The following is a 16,623-nucleotide window of genomic DNA, read 5'->3' on the forward strand; positions in this document are numbered from 1 at the left end:
GTTGATCATGGCATTAAGTGAAAACTCAAGTTTATGTACTTATTTTTCTTTTTCAATGGAGGCTATAGAATTGGCGGCAGATGAGAAATGATCAGAGTCATCGTCAGATTCATTATTGGAGGTAGACAAAGTAGTGGTAGTGCCCTGAGATAGTGTTTCAATTTGGGTCAAGCAGTTATGACACCTGAACAAGATGGTATTTTCCAAGCTATATTTGTTCTTGGCATGTGGACCAGCACCAATGTTGAATTGGCCCTTCTCGCTGGTTTTGATGATAGATTGCACGGTCTCTCTGGCCTTTTCGTACAGTTGGTCATGAATCATCATACGAGCCTCTTCGTAGCGAGTGAAATAGTAGATGTAGTGATCCAATTGCACTTTGCTGGCATTATCCATGACACATTTGATGGATTCGGTATGCAGCTTTCTCCACTCAGCCTTTTTTACAGCATCTGCGTCCTTGACTTGATCCAGCAAGAGTCGAAGAACCGTGGCACGTAGATAGTGGCTAAGACACAGGTCGTCATAGTAATTGAGAGCTTCCTCGTGTTTCGTTTCGTGAGTAAGGCGGTAGATTTCAGTGTTGGTGCGCTGCAGATTGCTGTACAAGAGATCAATGGACATGAAATCAAAGGCGCTAAAGGCTATCAAAGCCTCCAAATCAGGGAACAGCAAGCTGTTGTTTTGCGCAATGAACTTTCGAGCTTTTCTGGCAACAAATTTTTCCAGTGGGATTGATTTGCCTGCAATCTTTTGTTTGGCGCCAGTGACCTTATGCATCATTTCACCTGCTTCCTTGGCTAATTTTTGCTGCTCCTCAGCGGATTTGTTACTGGAGATGGAGAGCGTGTAGAGAGAAATAGCTTGCAAATAGTAATAAACACACTTTGACCAGTTACTTTCTTTTTGCAGCGTCGTGTAGCAGTCGAGAGCCTCTTGCCAGTTTTGCTGCAGCAGATTGATCAAGCCTAATTCCCAGAAGCACATGTGTTGCAATTGCTTCCAGTCCTTTTGTGTGTCAATGGCCTTTTGATGCTGCGATTTAGCCTCGCTCAATTGACCTCGAGCCCCTAATTGACGGCCTGAAAAGAACAAGAAGAAGACGCCATTGGGATACAATTTAAGACTGTATGCAAGAATTCGATCGGATAGCTCCTCGTTTACATCGGAAAGGGGGATCAGCTTGGAAAGAATAATATGATACATCATCAGTGACATATCACAGAATTGCCGTCTCAGGCCCTCATTTGCATCTTGAAGAGGAGGCAATTCAGATGGAGGCAAACCAGCATACTGTTCCCAACCGCCAGCAGTTTCCAGTATTTCCATACCGTAAGCACGATCGCTCGTAAAGCCCACAAACTCGACCACTTTCAGTAATGAATTGGGTAATAAGGAGATCATCAAATTGAATAGACCGACACCAAGTGATACACCTGAAGTAAAATGATCATCAAGACCACATGATGACACATCCTTCCCCAGCAATGCTTGCTCTTGCACATGAATCAGGTATTTCTTGAGCGTCTTGTAGGTGTTATAACTGGCTCGAACATGAAGCCCTTCGCGCAAGAATGAGACAAAGCTCTCGTCATGAATGATACACAGCAATGCCTTTAGCAAATAGGATTCTGCATAGACCAGTTCCTATATTACACAGAAATCAAGAGGGTGGGAAGCGCAAATGGTATAGAGAGCATTAGCATAAAATACGTTGTGTGCTTTTGAAGCTCTAATTACTTACAGCATGTCGATGTAACCTAGACATGTTCCAAACATCATGAACGGAGATACCTTTTACCCAAGATGTGATGTTTCCCAACCACCCTGTCTCCTTCTTGCGCAAAGCATCTGCTAATTGGATCGTCTTTTTCAGCGCTTCAATGGCGGCTTCGATATCTGTGTGCTGAAATGTCATCATGCTCTTGAGGAAAAGCACAAACGAATAGCCCAGTGAATGATACAAGGTCGAATAGCGCTTAGGCTCCAAAATTCTCTCTGATTCGGGAATACGAGAATTCAAGAAGAGGTCCATTGCTCGACGCACTTCTGCAATATCAGATAGTAGATTGTCCTGAGCTGCTTCCCAAACTTCATTCGAAATATTCATTGTGGGCAAAGGGGTGTGGTCAAGCGCTTCTTCTTTTTCTTCTTCTTGGATTCCTTGTTCATTGCTTAGTTTACACTTTTCAGCTGCTGCTGCAGATGCTTTGCTGCTGCTTTTACTGGGCATCAGAGCAGACATGGACTGACCCATACGACCGATAGTTCGAAAGGACATGCTTACATTGTTGCTTGATTTGGCGGTACGATTTGCTCCTTCAAGTCTCTTGCTCTTGGTGGAAGCAGCAGTAGATGATGATGTGGATGAGCTCAAAAGAGGCATAACAAAATGATAAAGGAAAGAGAGAGAGAGAGAGAGAAATATCAAAAGGGGGACCCAAATGTGTAATACATGAATTTATAGTAAACATATGTACTACAAAGCCTAATTCTACTCAGTCTATATTGAATTAATACCTTGTGCCCTTTTTCATTAAAGTTGCAGTTTGACAACAATACTATCTAGGGCTGATGCACTTGTATATATGTGTGTGTGAAACTGGCTGCCGCAATCAATGCCATCCTCTTTTCTCAAGCCAAAAATGCCAGCGTAACCTGTATGCGCTCAACTGCTTACTTTTGCCTGTTTCGTAGTAGAAACGCAACCTTGCCAAACAGTTGAAATTGTTTGTGTTGTTGTCTTATGTAACGTTGCGCCACACACAGCAAAGAGAGCCGGAAATATCTGATGTGGGTGTTGTTTGATTTTTTTTTTCTTTTTGGCTTTTAGTTTGTTCTCTTTTCGGCAACTTGTTTTCTCTCTCTCTCTATCTCTCACTTTTACCAATATCGTTCAGTCATTGATTGCCTCTTTCTTTCATCGCCCTTTTTCTTTTTTCATTTCGAACAAAGAACCAGGCCATTACTTACTTGATTGAAAAAAAAAGAGTAATCGCTATCAAACACAGGTATTTGATGCAATTTCTTGGTAAACACAAAAGCATCACGCCTTTAATCATTGTCAATAGGTATGAACTCTTTTAATCGATCCTCTGTCAACATGCCTTCAACACAAGCTACCTTTATGGCTACCTCGGCAAATCCATTGCAATCATCGGTAGCCTCCCCCTCCACGCAATCAAGCCGTATACCACGACCAAGACCTGCATCACATTTAGATGAACAATGGAGAAAGTCAAGCTCATCAAGCTTATCCTCCTCTTCAAATGACAGTGGCTGGAAGACATCATCCTCAAATAACATCAAGAAAGATATAGAGACTTGGAAAATGTCTGGTAAACCTCGTCATGCTCAGCTTCACCATGTGGCTGCTGCCGTTATGGATGATGATCCTTTGCTCAGAAGGCAATCAGCAACCCCGACCATGATGGGCATTAATTCTCCTTGGCAACCCAAGCCTCTCCCACAAGAGCCATCACCACCAGTGGCTACAGAACCTTTTAATATAGTATATCCCATAGAACATGCACCATTTCATCTCAATACACCTTTACAACCACCCGCCTTTATTAATAACACAGTTGCACCAGAGTATCATTCATACCCTCCATCTTCAAACGCATCCTACCCCATCCATAATGACGCCATGTATCAAGCCAGTAATGCCGAGTATCCCCCAGCCATGATGAATGCTGTAACAGCGCCTTATCCATCGACACCTTTTGACAGCTCATATCAACCACCCATGACTAGCCTAAATTACGATAATTACATGCATCATGATCAACCGCCACCACCACAACAATTACCGCAAGAATATCCACCATACAGCAACATGCCTCCTCTTCCACCTCAGCAACAGCATCAGTATAACGAACAATCAATGTACCCTCCTTCTTCGTCGACAATTTCTCAAGCTCCATTACCAGCTCCTGTAAATGCAATGACAGCAACACCAACCATGCCTAGCACTGCTGCTTCTCTTCCAGTAACAACCTCAAATGGCACTGTAGAAGATAAATCTAAAAAGAAAAAGGAGAAGCCAGAAAGTAATGTATTTGGGGGGGGGAATGTAATATTGTATCTTTATAGATATTTATACTGTTCCAATAGAAAAAGTACGCCAGATCACAGTGCAGTCTATCAATGCCGAGCATCGAGTGTGGATTGATGTGCTGCCCTCAGAAACTGGACTCTCGTTAGCGGAAAAGATTCATATTATTGCTACATTTAGGACTCGGAAGATCGTTTCAATTGCGACTGCTTCGGGTAGAAAGGTGCCTTTAGATAATCGGCCTGTGTTTGGCAGTTGGATGGAAATGGAGAATTTTGTAGACGGTGAGCGTTGGACTGTAGAATGGAGAGAGAATGACAGAGGTGTGGTAGACAGATTCTTTTCCAAAGTGGTGCAAGTAAGTTGTAATGCAGAAGTGAAGTTGAAGGGCATTTATTAAATTTTGCGTCATTTAGGCTGGTGGTGGTAAGCGAAGAGATCATGTAGTAAAGGAAAAGGATTAGTTGTCCGTCCTTTTCAGTTGTGAATGAGGAAACAACTTATTATATATATATATATATACAAATTTAAACAAATGCTTGCTTGTGATGAGCACAGTACCTGCATCATGTATTGTAGCTAAGAATACATGCACAAGTATCATTAAAGGTTGCCCACTTTCTTTCTCACGTTGATGATCCTACCATTCTTGGTCATATTGTTACAAACGCAGAGCTATATTTACCTTAATCAAAGTATCACTATCGCCGCTTAGTAAACGTAACTTGTTTACGGTAAATGACATAATCAACGGTAGCAGCATAGATGACACCTTCAGGATTGATAATTTTAAGCTTTGATGCCAAAAACTCATAAAATTAGAATAGGGCAGACTACCCTGAGCTATCCTATCTACTGTAGTCTGTATAAGAAAAGATAAGAATGCTTTTATTCTTGCTCAATAGACGAACCGAATTACATTGATTTTACTATTCGCTGTTATTAGAGCAGCAGCAAATATTTACAGGCTTGGTACGGACCATTGACTGACTCAATACTTATGGCACTTGAGCGCAATATTAGGAATATTGATTCGGTCAAATCAAAATCTTATACGTTTACACTTATCTCTTTCCATGACGACGAACAAGCTTGGGGCCAAGCTTGTCATTGCTTCATTGTTTATACGAGTGTTTATGCTTCGGATGGCTCTCTACCTTCGCTTCGGTGAGAACCAACCTGCGCGGCGGCGGCTCGCGCTACCGAATGCTCTTGCTGCTTATCTTAACAAAATACTGTTGCTTTCACTATAATCCTCCATTTGCACATGAGAACCCTTCATATTATCTGTAGATCTGACTCTTATATGATGCTCCGCATCCGTATACAGGTAGATAGTTCATATACGGGCAAGCAGCACACTGGTATTTTCCCTCTTTAGTCCTTAGTGTCCCTGATACAGCAAAATCTGAGTGCATTTGAGCTGTGTTTTCTCGCGTTCAAGGTCGTTTTAGATGGTCAGAATAGCACCAAACAATTGAACTCATCTAGGAGTTACTTCCTGACACCTTTGCTTAACTTTTTGAAGACCTAAAAAAACATGGCCAAAAATCGACCCAAAACCATGAGGTACCCCTCATGGTTTTTATTAGAAATCAAACGATCGCATTTTTCACCTTGATAATGAAGACTTTTCTTATGGTATATATTGATTCAAATTTTTTCCATCGATCTAACGTAACCCCTGAAATCATCTTTATAGTACTTTGATATGTAAAATCTCGACTTTTTGGCCAGAAACCTCTTTTCATATTTTTACAAATTTCTCAATAAGTTTATTCAAAACATCTACTTTATTGTGTACCATTGTATGCGCCTTGAAAAGCACTCCAAGAAAGCTTAAAGAAGCATAGTATGATCATCATATATCTCTTAGTCGAATCTAGTAAAATAGCTTAATTGAGTCGAAAGACATCAAGATTTAGCAAATCTGGAACAGACAATGGATCTGAATTTGAATTAATTTTGGCTGGTGTGGCCGGCTAGCAGACTCAATGCCTTAAGGCAATACAGTAATAGATACTTTTGAAGCGTATAGAAAGTAAGTGGTAAATAATAGCACTATCGTGAGCCATGTTATTTTCTTGCATTCTATATTTAATAACGCTAGTCTATCAAAATACTTGTTAGATCAGCTTCTTTCCTTTGGAGGCTTTGAAAGTGTCTAGTAGGGACCATAAATTTATTACGTTACGATGGGCATTTCGACTCTTCGATTGGTTTCCTGACCTATGCTTCACTTTGATGGAAGCCAAATTACGTTCAGGCGGCACGTGCGGCCGCGGGCCTTTGGCTAATATCACGAAATTAATAATAATAGCTAGAGTGTTGGAAGAAACTTGATTGTTGATTGATAGTAATTTAATATAAAATCTCTAATCATATATGAACCATGCCTGGCAAATGTCTGGCAACTCAGTTTTCATATTAAGACTGTAAACGTGTCTATGGACTATAAATTTATTATGTTATGATATAAATACTGTATGGAGGTGTTGTTTGCCAATATTAGGCAGCTATTTAACATTGATGAGCGGACAAGACTCAAAACATCTTTGTTCGCATTTATAAGCATGCTCATGAGACCTTGAGTAAAGAAGACGAACGATAAGCCTGAAATCATATTAATGAGGGTACTCACGTTTGACTCAACCCTCAAATGAGATTGGAGCTAATAGTTGGCGAAGATAGGCACACTCAGGATCTACCACCAACTATCAACGAAATTGCAGCCATCATTCCTAATGAATATCCTAATACTCGATTTAAAGATATCTCCTTCACATAACAAAGTAGCTTTTCATCCAGTATCAATAGTCTTTTTTGAACAAGTCAATGAAATGCATTCTGCCTACATGCCATGCTGAAATGCTGCAAATTATGACTAGGAAGTTAAGATTACCTATATCTTGGTGGTGAGCCAGGTTGACTGACGTTGTCATATATATAAACTCTCAACAAAAACAAAATAAAGTATTCAGGCTAAGTGATAGTCCTTTCAAAACTATAATCCCCATTTAATCAGCATCCCAATCTTTATTGTCATCATCAGGAAGGTATTGGGTCAACCAGCAGACCGCCAAAATTGGTTCAAACTCAGTCGCTTTTTTTTTTATTCAAGATTGGCCAGATCTTGTCTTTTTCGACTTCTTTAATCTACTTCATGGCATTCGACTATATAAGCTGTGGTGAACAGTCTGTACTTCCTAATACATTCTTGTAGTGCTTTTTAAGGCACTTCCAATGATGCCAAGTAAAGTATATGTTTTGACCAAACTCATTGAGCAATTTTAGAAAATATGAAATGAGGTTTTTGGCCAAAATATCGAAATGTTGTGTATGAAGACATCTTAAAAGTGGTTTCAGAGATTGCTCTGGGTCGAGAGAAACATTTCGAATTAATATATACCATAGTAAAAGTCTTCATTTTCAAGGTGAAAAATGCGATTGTTTGGTTTTCGATGAAAACGATGAGGTACCCCTCATGCTTTTTGGTCGATTTTTGGCCGTTTTTTTTTTTTTTTTTTTTTTTTTTTTTTTTTAGTTCTTCAGAAGTTGAGCAAAGGTGTCAGTAAGTTACTGCTACTCGAGTACAATCGTTTGGCGTCATTTTGGTGGCTCGGAAAACTCTACATATCAAGATATTTAGGCTTTAAAACTGTCAGATCTAACTGTGTTCCATACATTTGCTTGCCAATAGATGCGTTTTTTATATGATTCAAAGGCGTAAAGACATTGTAGGCATTAACCTAGAGTTAGATCATGTTGTTACATCCAACTATTAAGCTGGAAGTATTAGGTTGAGTGGCACTGCTGTATGGCAGTATTATAATACAATGATACAGCTTATTAGTGAGTTGATGGCAGCTGTAAGACACACTGATCGTTTTAGACGCAATAGACAGTCTGCATGTAGTAAAAAACTAAAGGCAAAACGATTCAAACGCGAATGAGAAAGAGAAGCACGTTTCAAATGTCCCTTAGCAATGCCGACAAAGCTATTGATTTTTTCACAATGCTCCCTCAATACCACAAGGATATACTTTCAGCTGTAGCTATTATAGAATGTTTGATCTGTGGCATCACCCTTTTAATAAAGCAACTTCTAGAAAAAGTCCGGGCATGACACCTTAGCATGAAGTAATGTGCATGTGTGTGGCTTTTACCTAAAAGTGAGCGTGCGCCAAAAAAATTAGACTTGGTGCTAAAAAGATTTTTTGGGCCAGAGGGCAGTTAAGACCAAGCTCTTTTTCATAACCAAAGAAGTACACATAGGCAAGCATGTCGTTGGTAGATAAAATCAAGGTAAAGAGGCAGCAATCTCACGAGTATAATGAAAATCAAACATCCCTTACTAATGCCTACATGTGTATAGGAAATCGAAGTATGTCAAATCGCAACATCATCCGTAATAACAGCATCCCTAACAACTAACAACGTACACAAATAGAATGAGATGGCCAAAACCCAAAAGAACAAGGCCACCTCTTTTCACTTGGGTCAGTTGAAGGCTAAGCTTGCAAAGCTCAAGCGTGATTTGCTCACACCCTCCAGTGGTGGTGGAGGTGGACCCGGTGGTAAGAATGCAGGCAATAAAGCATTGTACAAAATAAATACTGACGTGGCCATTAGTTGGTTTCGATGTTGCAAAGACTGGTGTTGCTCGTATTGGTTTTGTTGGTAAGATTGGTGGATCTGTTGTGACAAGAAGAGCAGAGCATTGACAGTGTATAAATGATGATAGGTTTCCCCTCTGTTGGTAAATCAACTCTCATGTCTAAGCTTACTGGCACTGCTTCTGAAGTAGGTGCTTATGAGTTTACAACCCTTACAACTGTGCCCGGTATTGTTCAATATAAGGGTGCGAAGCTCCAAGTAAGTACAGCATGTCGCTTGGGAGAGGGGAGATGGAATGAGAGATATTGACATATTGAAAACAGATTCTTGATCTTCCCGGTATCATTGAAGGTGCCAAGGATGGTAAGGGCAGAGGTCGTCAAGTCATCGCCGGTAAGTTTAGAATTGCATAAAACAAGCAGACTTTTCTTTACTCATGTCCATGTCAACAGTTGCTCGTACATGTTCGCTCATTTTCATTGTACTCGATGTACTCAAACCCATGACGCACAAGAAATTGATTGAAAAGGAATTGGAAGGTTTCGGTATCAGACTCAACAAGAAGCCTCCTGCTATCATCTTTAAAAAGAAGGAGAAGGGCGGTATCAACATGTCCAACACTGTTCCTCTCAACAATATTACATTTGACGAAGTCAAGGCCGTTCTAAGCGAATACCGTATTCACAATGCCGATATTTCGTTCAAGGAGGATGCCAGCATTGATGATCTTATTGACGTTGTTGAAGGCAACCGGTAAGTTGACGTATATTCTACCAACTACTCATGATACTGACATGGTGTATGCAGTATTTATATTCCCGCCGTCTACGTTCTCAACAAAATCGATCAAATCTCTATTGAGGAATTGGATCTCATTTACAAGATTCCTAACGCTGTGCCTATTTCTTCCAATCACGAGTGGAATTTCGATGAACTATTAGAAGTGATGTGGCAGAAGTTGAACCTCGTTAGAATCTACACCAAGCCAAAGGGTCAATTACCAGATTACGAGCAACCTGTGGTCATGACACACGAAAAGGCAACTGTTGAAGACTTCTGTAACAGTATTCACAAGTCTATTATGGATCAATTCAAGTGTGCATATGTTTGGGGTGCTTCAGTAAAGCACAACCCTCAAAAGGTGGGTAAGGAACACATTCTCATGGATGAAGATGTTGTTCAAATTGTCAAAAAGTAAGTTGTTGATATCTAGTGCATACACACAAGACACTGACCGATTTCAATTAGGGTCTAGACTGGCTCAACACTGTTATATATATATACAATAAAAAGTTTTTTTTTTATCATAATAATACTATACAACAGATACTTTTTTTTTTACTCCTTGATGCTATCACCATAGACACTTGCATACTGTCCAAGAGCCCAAATTGTGAAGGAAAACTTGTAATTGGGGTAGGAAATCATGCAATTTTTGTTAAAGACACCCTCAATGCTTTCTTGTAGCCACTCGCCGTTCGCCTGTTGCCTCTTCATGATGAATTCAATACCACGACGGATAGGCTCTTTATCAGGATATCTTGCTTCCAAAAGTCCTCTCACAGCAAATGCTGTATTGACAACTTGAGATTTCTCGTTGCGAGAGTAGACGTGCAATTCACACGACTTATAGCTTTCGCCCCATCCGCCATCAGCCTCTTGATGCTTGATGAGGAAATCACAACCACGTTTGGCATGATCCGATGTCTCGTAGTATTCATTTACACTGGCTAAGCTTTGAAGAGCAAACATGGCAGCATAAGTATAACAGATGGCCCAAGCACCGTACCAAGAACCGTCTTCATGCTGCACTCTTTTGATGTACAACAAACTGCGGCGACACGTTTCATCAATTTCAGCACGACGGTACTCTGGATCTATTTTGATGAAACTACGGAGAGCCATTAAGACGGCGGTGGTGCACTCGGGATAACTGTATTCGGTCATGATGTTGCCAAATACTTCAGCAGGATTCAGCATTTCCAAGAGATGAGGGCCACGAATAGTTTCATAAGAAGCAAAACCATCATCTGCATTTTGCATGGTCAGCATGACATCCACAGCTTGACGAAGGCGTGGAAGATCAACCAAAGTGGGGAGGCCAGGCGTAGTTTGAAGGGCAATAGTAGCCTTGAGACCTTCAGCAGTGCAGTCAGAAACAGTGTAGTTTTGTTCCCTTGTACTGAATGGCCAGGCACCCAAAGTGCTTTGACGATAACACTTGTCTCCATTGGGTGGATCTCGCCGAATCTACCACATCAATGAATACAAGCATTTTCAAATGATATTGCTCAATTTCTAGTTACCTGGGTAATATCAATAAACTCGAGCAAACGAATCATGTTTTGACGGTATTCAGGATTTTCAGCGAGCTTGGCTTCCACACAGGCTTGAGCAATAAAGGCAGCATCCCACAGTTGACTACCATTCGTGCCGTTCATCATCATACCCTGAGGTCCCATCCACATGAAATCAGCATTCTTCTCTACATGCATCTTGAATTCGCGAGATTCTCTACCATACTCGTAAAAGGACACAAGCCAGTTCATTGCCTTGGATACAGGGCCGATCGTTTGAAAGCATGAATTCTCGTCTTCCATCTTGATCTGATCTAATGTCAATTTCAGGGCGTAGTTTCTAAATTGAGGCAATTTCGTAGCGAGAGACTCGTAATAGGTCAAACCATAGTTTAGTACATCCATGATTTTCGAGTGAGGGGTATATAAATCGATTTTAGCGACGTTGTTTCTTTGGCTATCCCAATGAATGGAGTCATAAGACTCAGTATAGAGCTCTTCACGAAGGGATTGAGTGAATGTGGTGAGAGGTGCACTGAGTCTGCGAGCATAGATGTAGCCCATGGGCAAGTAGACCAAGCGAGTATGGACCCACCAGTTACCAGGACAGAGAGGGAGTGCCTTCGGAAGAGCCCATAGCTCAGGAGGGATGGGATTTACACCCTTCCAATCATAGACACCTAATGCTGCCAACCAGAATTTGCCCCAAGCGGGGATAGCGCTTGCACCACCGAGTTTATGGAGGGTGCCACGAGCTTTGACCATAGCAGGATGATCAGGTCCAAGACCCATAATACGAAGTGCGACATAATTTAAGGCTGTACCGAATACAGTGGATGCACCTTCAATATGGATGCCCCATCCGCCATCATCCTTCTCGGCTCTGTTGAGTAAATAACGAATCAATTCGAGACGCATTGCTTCAGGAATTGGTGTGCCAGTAATATAATATGTGATGATTAAACCAGGAATCAAGAACCTAGTAGAGTGTCAATCAGCATGCTAGTTTGTATATATGTGTGTGTGTGTGTGTATGGGTGGTTTGCTACTAACATGGGCCCACCGTATTCTCCACTCCAATGCCCATCCTCAGTCTGAAGTCGTCTGTAAAACTCAAAGCCATTACGAGCCGATTCCAGTGGTGTTGTGGGTGTTTGGAGATCAGGGACGTCCTAATAACAAAAAGATCAGTATCTCTCTCGCATTAAACAGCATTCAAATCAGCACATACAATAGGAAGCCCTAATGAGTATCTATCCCAGATTGTTTGTGGCCAGGTTTTACGCTCTTCATCTGTTGTCAAGTAATGCCATGTTTGTCTGCCTTCATCCACCTTCAATCGCCAGTTTTCTAAATCAGTAAATTCAGGTGTTGAGCTCCAGTTGAGGTTGGCTGATGCGTATTCTTCCAATGCTACAGTCATTAAATAGTGGATGCTGTCGTATGCTGGTTTGCAGAAGAAATAAAAGAAGGTATTCTTTGTGCGAGCTTATTTATATACATCCGAAAAAAAGTTGCGGCAAAGGTGACAGCAAGACACGAAGCTTTGAGTTGGCCAATCAAACATAAAGTGCATGTGAATGCACGATTTCCTTATTTATGGCAATAAAGATTGTGTAAATTGGTAAGCCTAATTTGAATTTTTCTGTTTAGTAGAATTTGTTGTGTTGTTAGAAGGTTAACAGCTACTAGTCTACATCTTGATACATTCTTGCATAATCTTGTTTGCAAAGCAACCCGAGGCGAGCCCACTATCCAATGGAGGGCACTCGACATTCTTAATGTGCAATAGACACATCAGGCTCAAATCATGATTTCAGTTAATATTCTCAAAAGCAATGCATCTTAAAATCAAGGCTCATGTTGTCAGATTTTAGAAATGGCTATTGTCAGATTCTAGTTGTATTTTATTACGATGGGGGGAGTGCACTAAGGTCTACTTCATCATCATCATCTTGGTAAGAATGCTCTGTTTGAGCTGCATACTGCTCATGGACAGGAGAGCGAGGCATTGCCATGACACCAGTTCGAGCAGCTTCAATGATGCCGAATGGCTTACAAAGCTTCATAAAAGAGGTAATGCGCTCAGGTTTGGCACAGACTTCAACCACAACAGAGTCGCTAGAGACATCAACAATCTTTCCCTCAAACAAGCGAGTGAGTTCCGTGACAGCACGCAAATGTTCAAATGTGTGGCGAAGGGCAGTAGATGGTGTCTCTTCAGGAGTCTATATACACAATTAATGTTTAGCAAACACAAACGACTTTCGACCGGGTGAACCTACCTCTGCTGTAGCACTTAATTTCTCATCAGCGTATTCAACTTCATTATCCAGTTTTGCAGTGGGTAATTGCTCATGTAAATGCTCTGGACCCAAGATGGACACTTTGATCAACAGCAACTCACGCTCAATCAGCTTTGTATGGGTGTAATCCAATACAGCCCAAACAGGAACCTTAATTCAGTGTTCAGTCAGTAAAGATCAACAGATCAAACTCCCACAAAGCTTACCAGATCCTCCAATTGTCTTCTGGCTTGCTCAATCTGAACATTCTTGCCGTTGAACACCACCGTCATTCTACTGAGGTCTGGCACCTCTGTATTTGCCACCACCAAGGATTCAATGTTGAAGTTTCTACCAGCCAAGACGCCTGACAATCTACTAAGGACGCCGGGTTCATTCTGAACGAGCAAATTCAAGACATGTCTCTTTGACTTTTCACTGCTTGTTGTAGGGGTATTGCGCAAGATGTTGTAGACGGCATCCTCAGCAGTAGGTTGCAAGTAGCGGGGAGCATGGCCAAACTTTTTTTGACGCATATGCTTCTTGAAGGCCATGGCAGAGGTGGCTGGTGAATAAGCACGTCGTACAACGGCGACTTGTGGTGTAACAAAAGTGGTAGTATTTGCCTGAACAAATATGTGTCAAAGTACAGGCCTCCCAAGAGTCAATGCTATTCACTTACAAAAGCTTTATGACATACAGACCGCAACATGCCGTAAATTTAATATATAGAAGAAAAAAGAGAAAGAAGATCAAGCTCAAAGATAACGGGTAACCGTTTTAAATAAGAAAAAAAAAAAAAAAAAAAAACTGCTCAGATGTATTGTGATTCATATTAATTTTATGCTTCACGATTGGCTGTAGACTAAGTTTCCATTCTCGAACCTTTCCATTAGCATGCCACATACTTGACTTAACATTCAGTAGAGGCACCTGGAAAGTGTTTTGGGACCAAATCTAGGCAGCACGACACTGGTCAATATCATCAGGTGTTGATACATGAGTAGAACCTACCCTTATAAATTTTTCTGTCCTTTTCATTAAACAATACAAAGATGATCTGGTCAATCTGTTTCATGATTTGAGAGTCAATATTCGGTTACGCCCAATCAAGCAGCAAGGACATATCTAACCTTATCTTGGCCCTTTGCCAGTTGGTCTTGCAAAAAGTCGTGAACTGTTGTCAAGGCGACATCGGCAGCCCTCTCATTGTCGTATCCATAGACACCAGTAGCAATGCACGGAAATGCAATGGAGCGCAGTTGGTTGTCTGTCAGTACTTGAAGTGAATTTCTGTAGCAATTAGCGAGAACAGTTGGTCTTTCGGATTGTGGTCCAACAGTATGAATGACATCTATTCAATTGCTTATTAGCATTTGTTTGTTGCCCGTTTTCTTCCGTTAACCAAACATGATCTCATTACGTTTTGCTGGCAAATTGTAGCCTTTGGTGATTTTGGCTTCCTTTAAGTGGAAAAATCAACATCATACGATGTTTTTGTCGCATAATCATCAACTTACACCATCAGGACATCCTCCAAGTGCACGACACTCTTTCAACAATTCTCTTCCAGCAGCACTATACATGTATCAAATGTTGGCGCGCTATTAAAATGAATTGTCATGTATATCAATTTATACCTGTGAATTGCTCCATCAACTATATGACATTTGTTACTGAACAGACATCTTCATACTTGTATCACTCAAACATACCTCCACCTCCTCCGAGTAAAGAGTTGTTTGCAGCATTGACTATTGTAGATATTAGTAAATCCCTAGCATTTTGAATTGCATTTCTTTATTGTATTACCGATTGCATCTACTTCAATTTTGGTGATGTCTTGACAGCTGTTGTGTAATCAGTAACTACATAATATGTAGCGAGAATATAGCTTACCTTAATTTAATTTTTGAAGCGAGGTTACTCATCTTGTAAAAATATACGAGGAAAAGGATGTAATGTATACAATAATGCGTTTAAATCAGCATTATATCATCGTGACGGTGTAACATTGCTTAGACAGATGCTTCTCACTTGCAGAGACCCGATTATGAGTAAAGAAAATCAGTGTAAATAAAGGCAAATGGCCATCTCCTCAACAACCAGTAGTGAGCAATTTTCAAATGAGTTCGATGATTAATTTTCAAGAGACAAAAGCTGCTTTATTATAGTCTAGCGTATTTATTAGCTCAAGCGTCAATCGATAAATGTGGCACACTTACTACAGATAACAATGACTACTAAGAGTCAAGGTCGAATAGTTAATCAAATAGTAAAATGCTGAATTACAAGCAACTCATTGATTGATTTACAACTTCTACAATGGATAGCTACCTGTAATTTTTTTTTTGAGAGACCCTTCATTGAAAATAATTTGAGTATGTGAGTTTGATAGTATTATTTCCTCCTGTGGCATATATCATGATAAATTTGTGGCCCCTAACAGGCTCTTTCAAAGCCTCAAGAGAAAAGAAGTTAGTATTACTACTAGTACTTTGGTGGATTGGCGTTACTAAATATAAGATCTCATAGGAAAATAGCATGTCTAGCGACAATACTATGTAATTCGCCAAGTACTTTTTATTGGCTTTAAAAGCATCTATTATTGCCTTCATGATTAGAAGCGCATTGAGTTTGCCAGCGGGCCACACCAGCCACAATCAATTCAAGCCCAGAATCATAGTCTGTTCCAGACTGGCCAAATCTTGATGTTTTTTCGACTCAATTAAACTATTTTGGCAGATTCGACTAGGTAAAATATGATGATCATCGTATGCCTCTTTAAGCTGGCCCGTGGTGGTAGGGCGAAGTGGTTAAGCATCCAACATGCCATCTGGATGATCCCGGTTCAAATCTCAGTGAATGCATTTTGGTGATTATTTTGACGTAGTACTGATGTCCTCGTTTGGTGTTTTGTGCTCTTATCCAGTATCCATATTTTGACGGTTCGCATGATTGTATTGGCTCTAGGTGTCGCACCTGATTAGTAGTAGATTTCTTTCTCAACTTAGTTCATTATATATCTTATTCCCCATCATTGCAGACATTGGGTCTACCAACATGATGAATTCGTAATAATAAGTCGATGATAATAATCAGTTGTCAACTGTATCTAAAACGAAAGCAAAGAGCTTCTTTATTACAGGGCATCTAGCTTGCTTAAATATGGTAGATCCCTGGTCAATGACTACTACGTTGAGATGGTATATAAATAGCAGGCCACTGGGGCCTTATGGATTGTTGGTATAGCTTGTTGAGAGGCCACCTAAGTCGGTATGTTTCATGTAGTGTAGGTGGATCTCGATATTTTGACATTGGTGAGATTGAATGTATTGTAGTTCCTGAGGCACCTGTGCACACACAA

At 40.6% G+C, this 16,623-nt stretch overlaps 6 protein-coding genes across 6 annotated transcripts; 2 read left to right on the plus strand and 4 right to left on the minus strand.

Moving 5' to 3' along the window:
• Positions 1-39: 39 nt before the first annotated feature.
• On the minus strand, positions 40-2,386 carry ATC70_006254 (uncharacterized protein; the record flags this gene model as incomplete). The annotated part of the gene is made up of 2 exons (XM_064825532.1): positions 40-1,647; positions 1,745-2,386. 2 exons carry the CDS (start codon positions 2,384-2,386, stop codon positions 40-42), a joined length of 2,250 nt encoding a protein of 749 aa, XP_064676750.1.
• Positions 2,387-3,103: 717 nt separating this feature from the next.
• Positions 3,104-4,521, plus strand: ATC70_006255 (uncharacterized protein; the record flags this gene model as incomplete). The annotated part of the gene is made up of 3 exons (XM_064825533.1): positions 3,104-4,052; positions 4,117-4,415; positions 4,474-4,521. 3 exons carry the CDS (start codon positions 3,104-3,106, stop codon positions 4,519-4,521), a joined length of 1,296 nt encoding a protein of 431 aa, XP_064676751.1.
• Positions 4,522-8,338: 3,817 nt separating this feature from the next.
• Positions 8,339-9,929, plus strand: ATC70_006256 (uncharacterized protein; the record flags this gene model as incomplete). Its single annotated transcript, XM_064825534.1, has 9 exons — positions 8,339-8,362; positions 8,433-8,441; positions 8,508-8,634; positions 8,690-8,737; positions 8,802-8,932; positions 8,998-9,067; positions 9,127-9,427; positions 9,482-9,868; positions 9,923-9,929. The coding sequence occupies 9 exons, from the start codon at positions 8,339-8,341 to the stop codon at positions 9,927-9,929; spliced, it is 1,104 nt and encodes a 367-aa protein (XP_064676752.1).
• Positions 9,930-10,012: 83 nt separating this feature from the next.
• Positions 10,013-12,394, minus strand: ATC70_006257 (uncharacterized protein; the record flags this gene model as incomplete). The annotated part of the gene is made up of 4 exons (XM_064825535.1): positions 10,013-10,924; positions 10,981-11,950; positions 12,025-12,143; positions 12,203-12,394. 4 exons carry the CDS (start codon positions 12,392-12,394, stop codon positions 10,013-10,015), a joined length of 2,193 nt encoding a protein of 730 aa, XP_064676753.1.
• A 487-nt stretch (positions 12,395-12,881) lies between these two features.
• On the minus strand, positions 12,882-13,968 carry MDM35 (Mitochondrial distribution and morphology protein 35; the record flags this gene model as incomplete). The annotated part of the gene is made up of 4 exons (XM_064825536.1): positions 12,882-13,199; positions 13,257-13,427; positions 13,484-13,882; positions 13,939-13,968. The coding sequence occupies 4 exons, from the start codon at positions 13,966-13,968 to the stop codon at positions 12,882-12,884; spliced, it is 918 nt and encodes a 305-aa protein (XP_064676754.1).
• Positions 13,969-14,169: 201 nt separating this feature from the next.
• Positions 14,170-15,187, minus strand: CBC2 (nuclear cap binding complex subunit; the record flags this gene model as incomplete). The annotated part of the gene is made up of 9 exons (XM_064825537.1): positions 14,170-14,213; positions 14,271-14,325; positions 14,390-14,610; positions 14,680-14,719; positions 14,777-14,834; positions 14,897-14,915; positions 14,972-15,010; positions 15,069-15,106; positions 15,156-15,187. 9 exons carry the CDS (start codon positions 15,185-15,187, stop codon positions 14,170-14,172), a joined length of 546 nt encoding a protein of 181 aa, XP_064676755.1.
• Between the last annotated feature and the right edge of the window lie 1,436 nt (positions 15,188-16,623).

This window comes from Mucor velutinosus (genome assembly GCF_035048745.1).
Source record: "Mucor velutinosus strain NIH1002 chromosome Unknown tig00001545, whole genome shotgun sequence".
NCBI classification, from domain to species: Eukaryota; Fungi; Mucoromycota; class Mucoromycetes; order Mucorales; family Mucoraceae; genus Mucor; species Mucor velutinosus.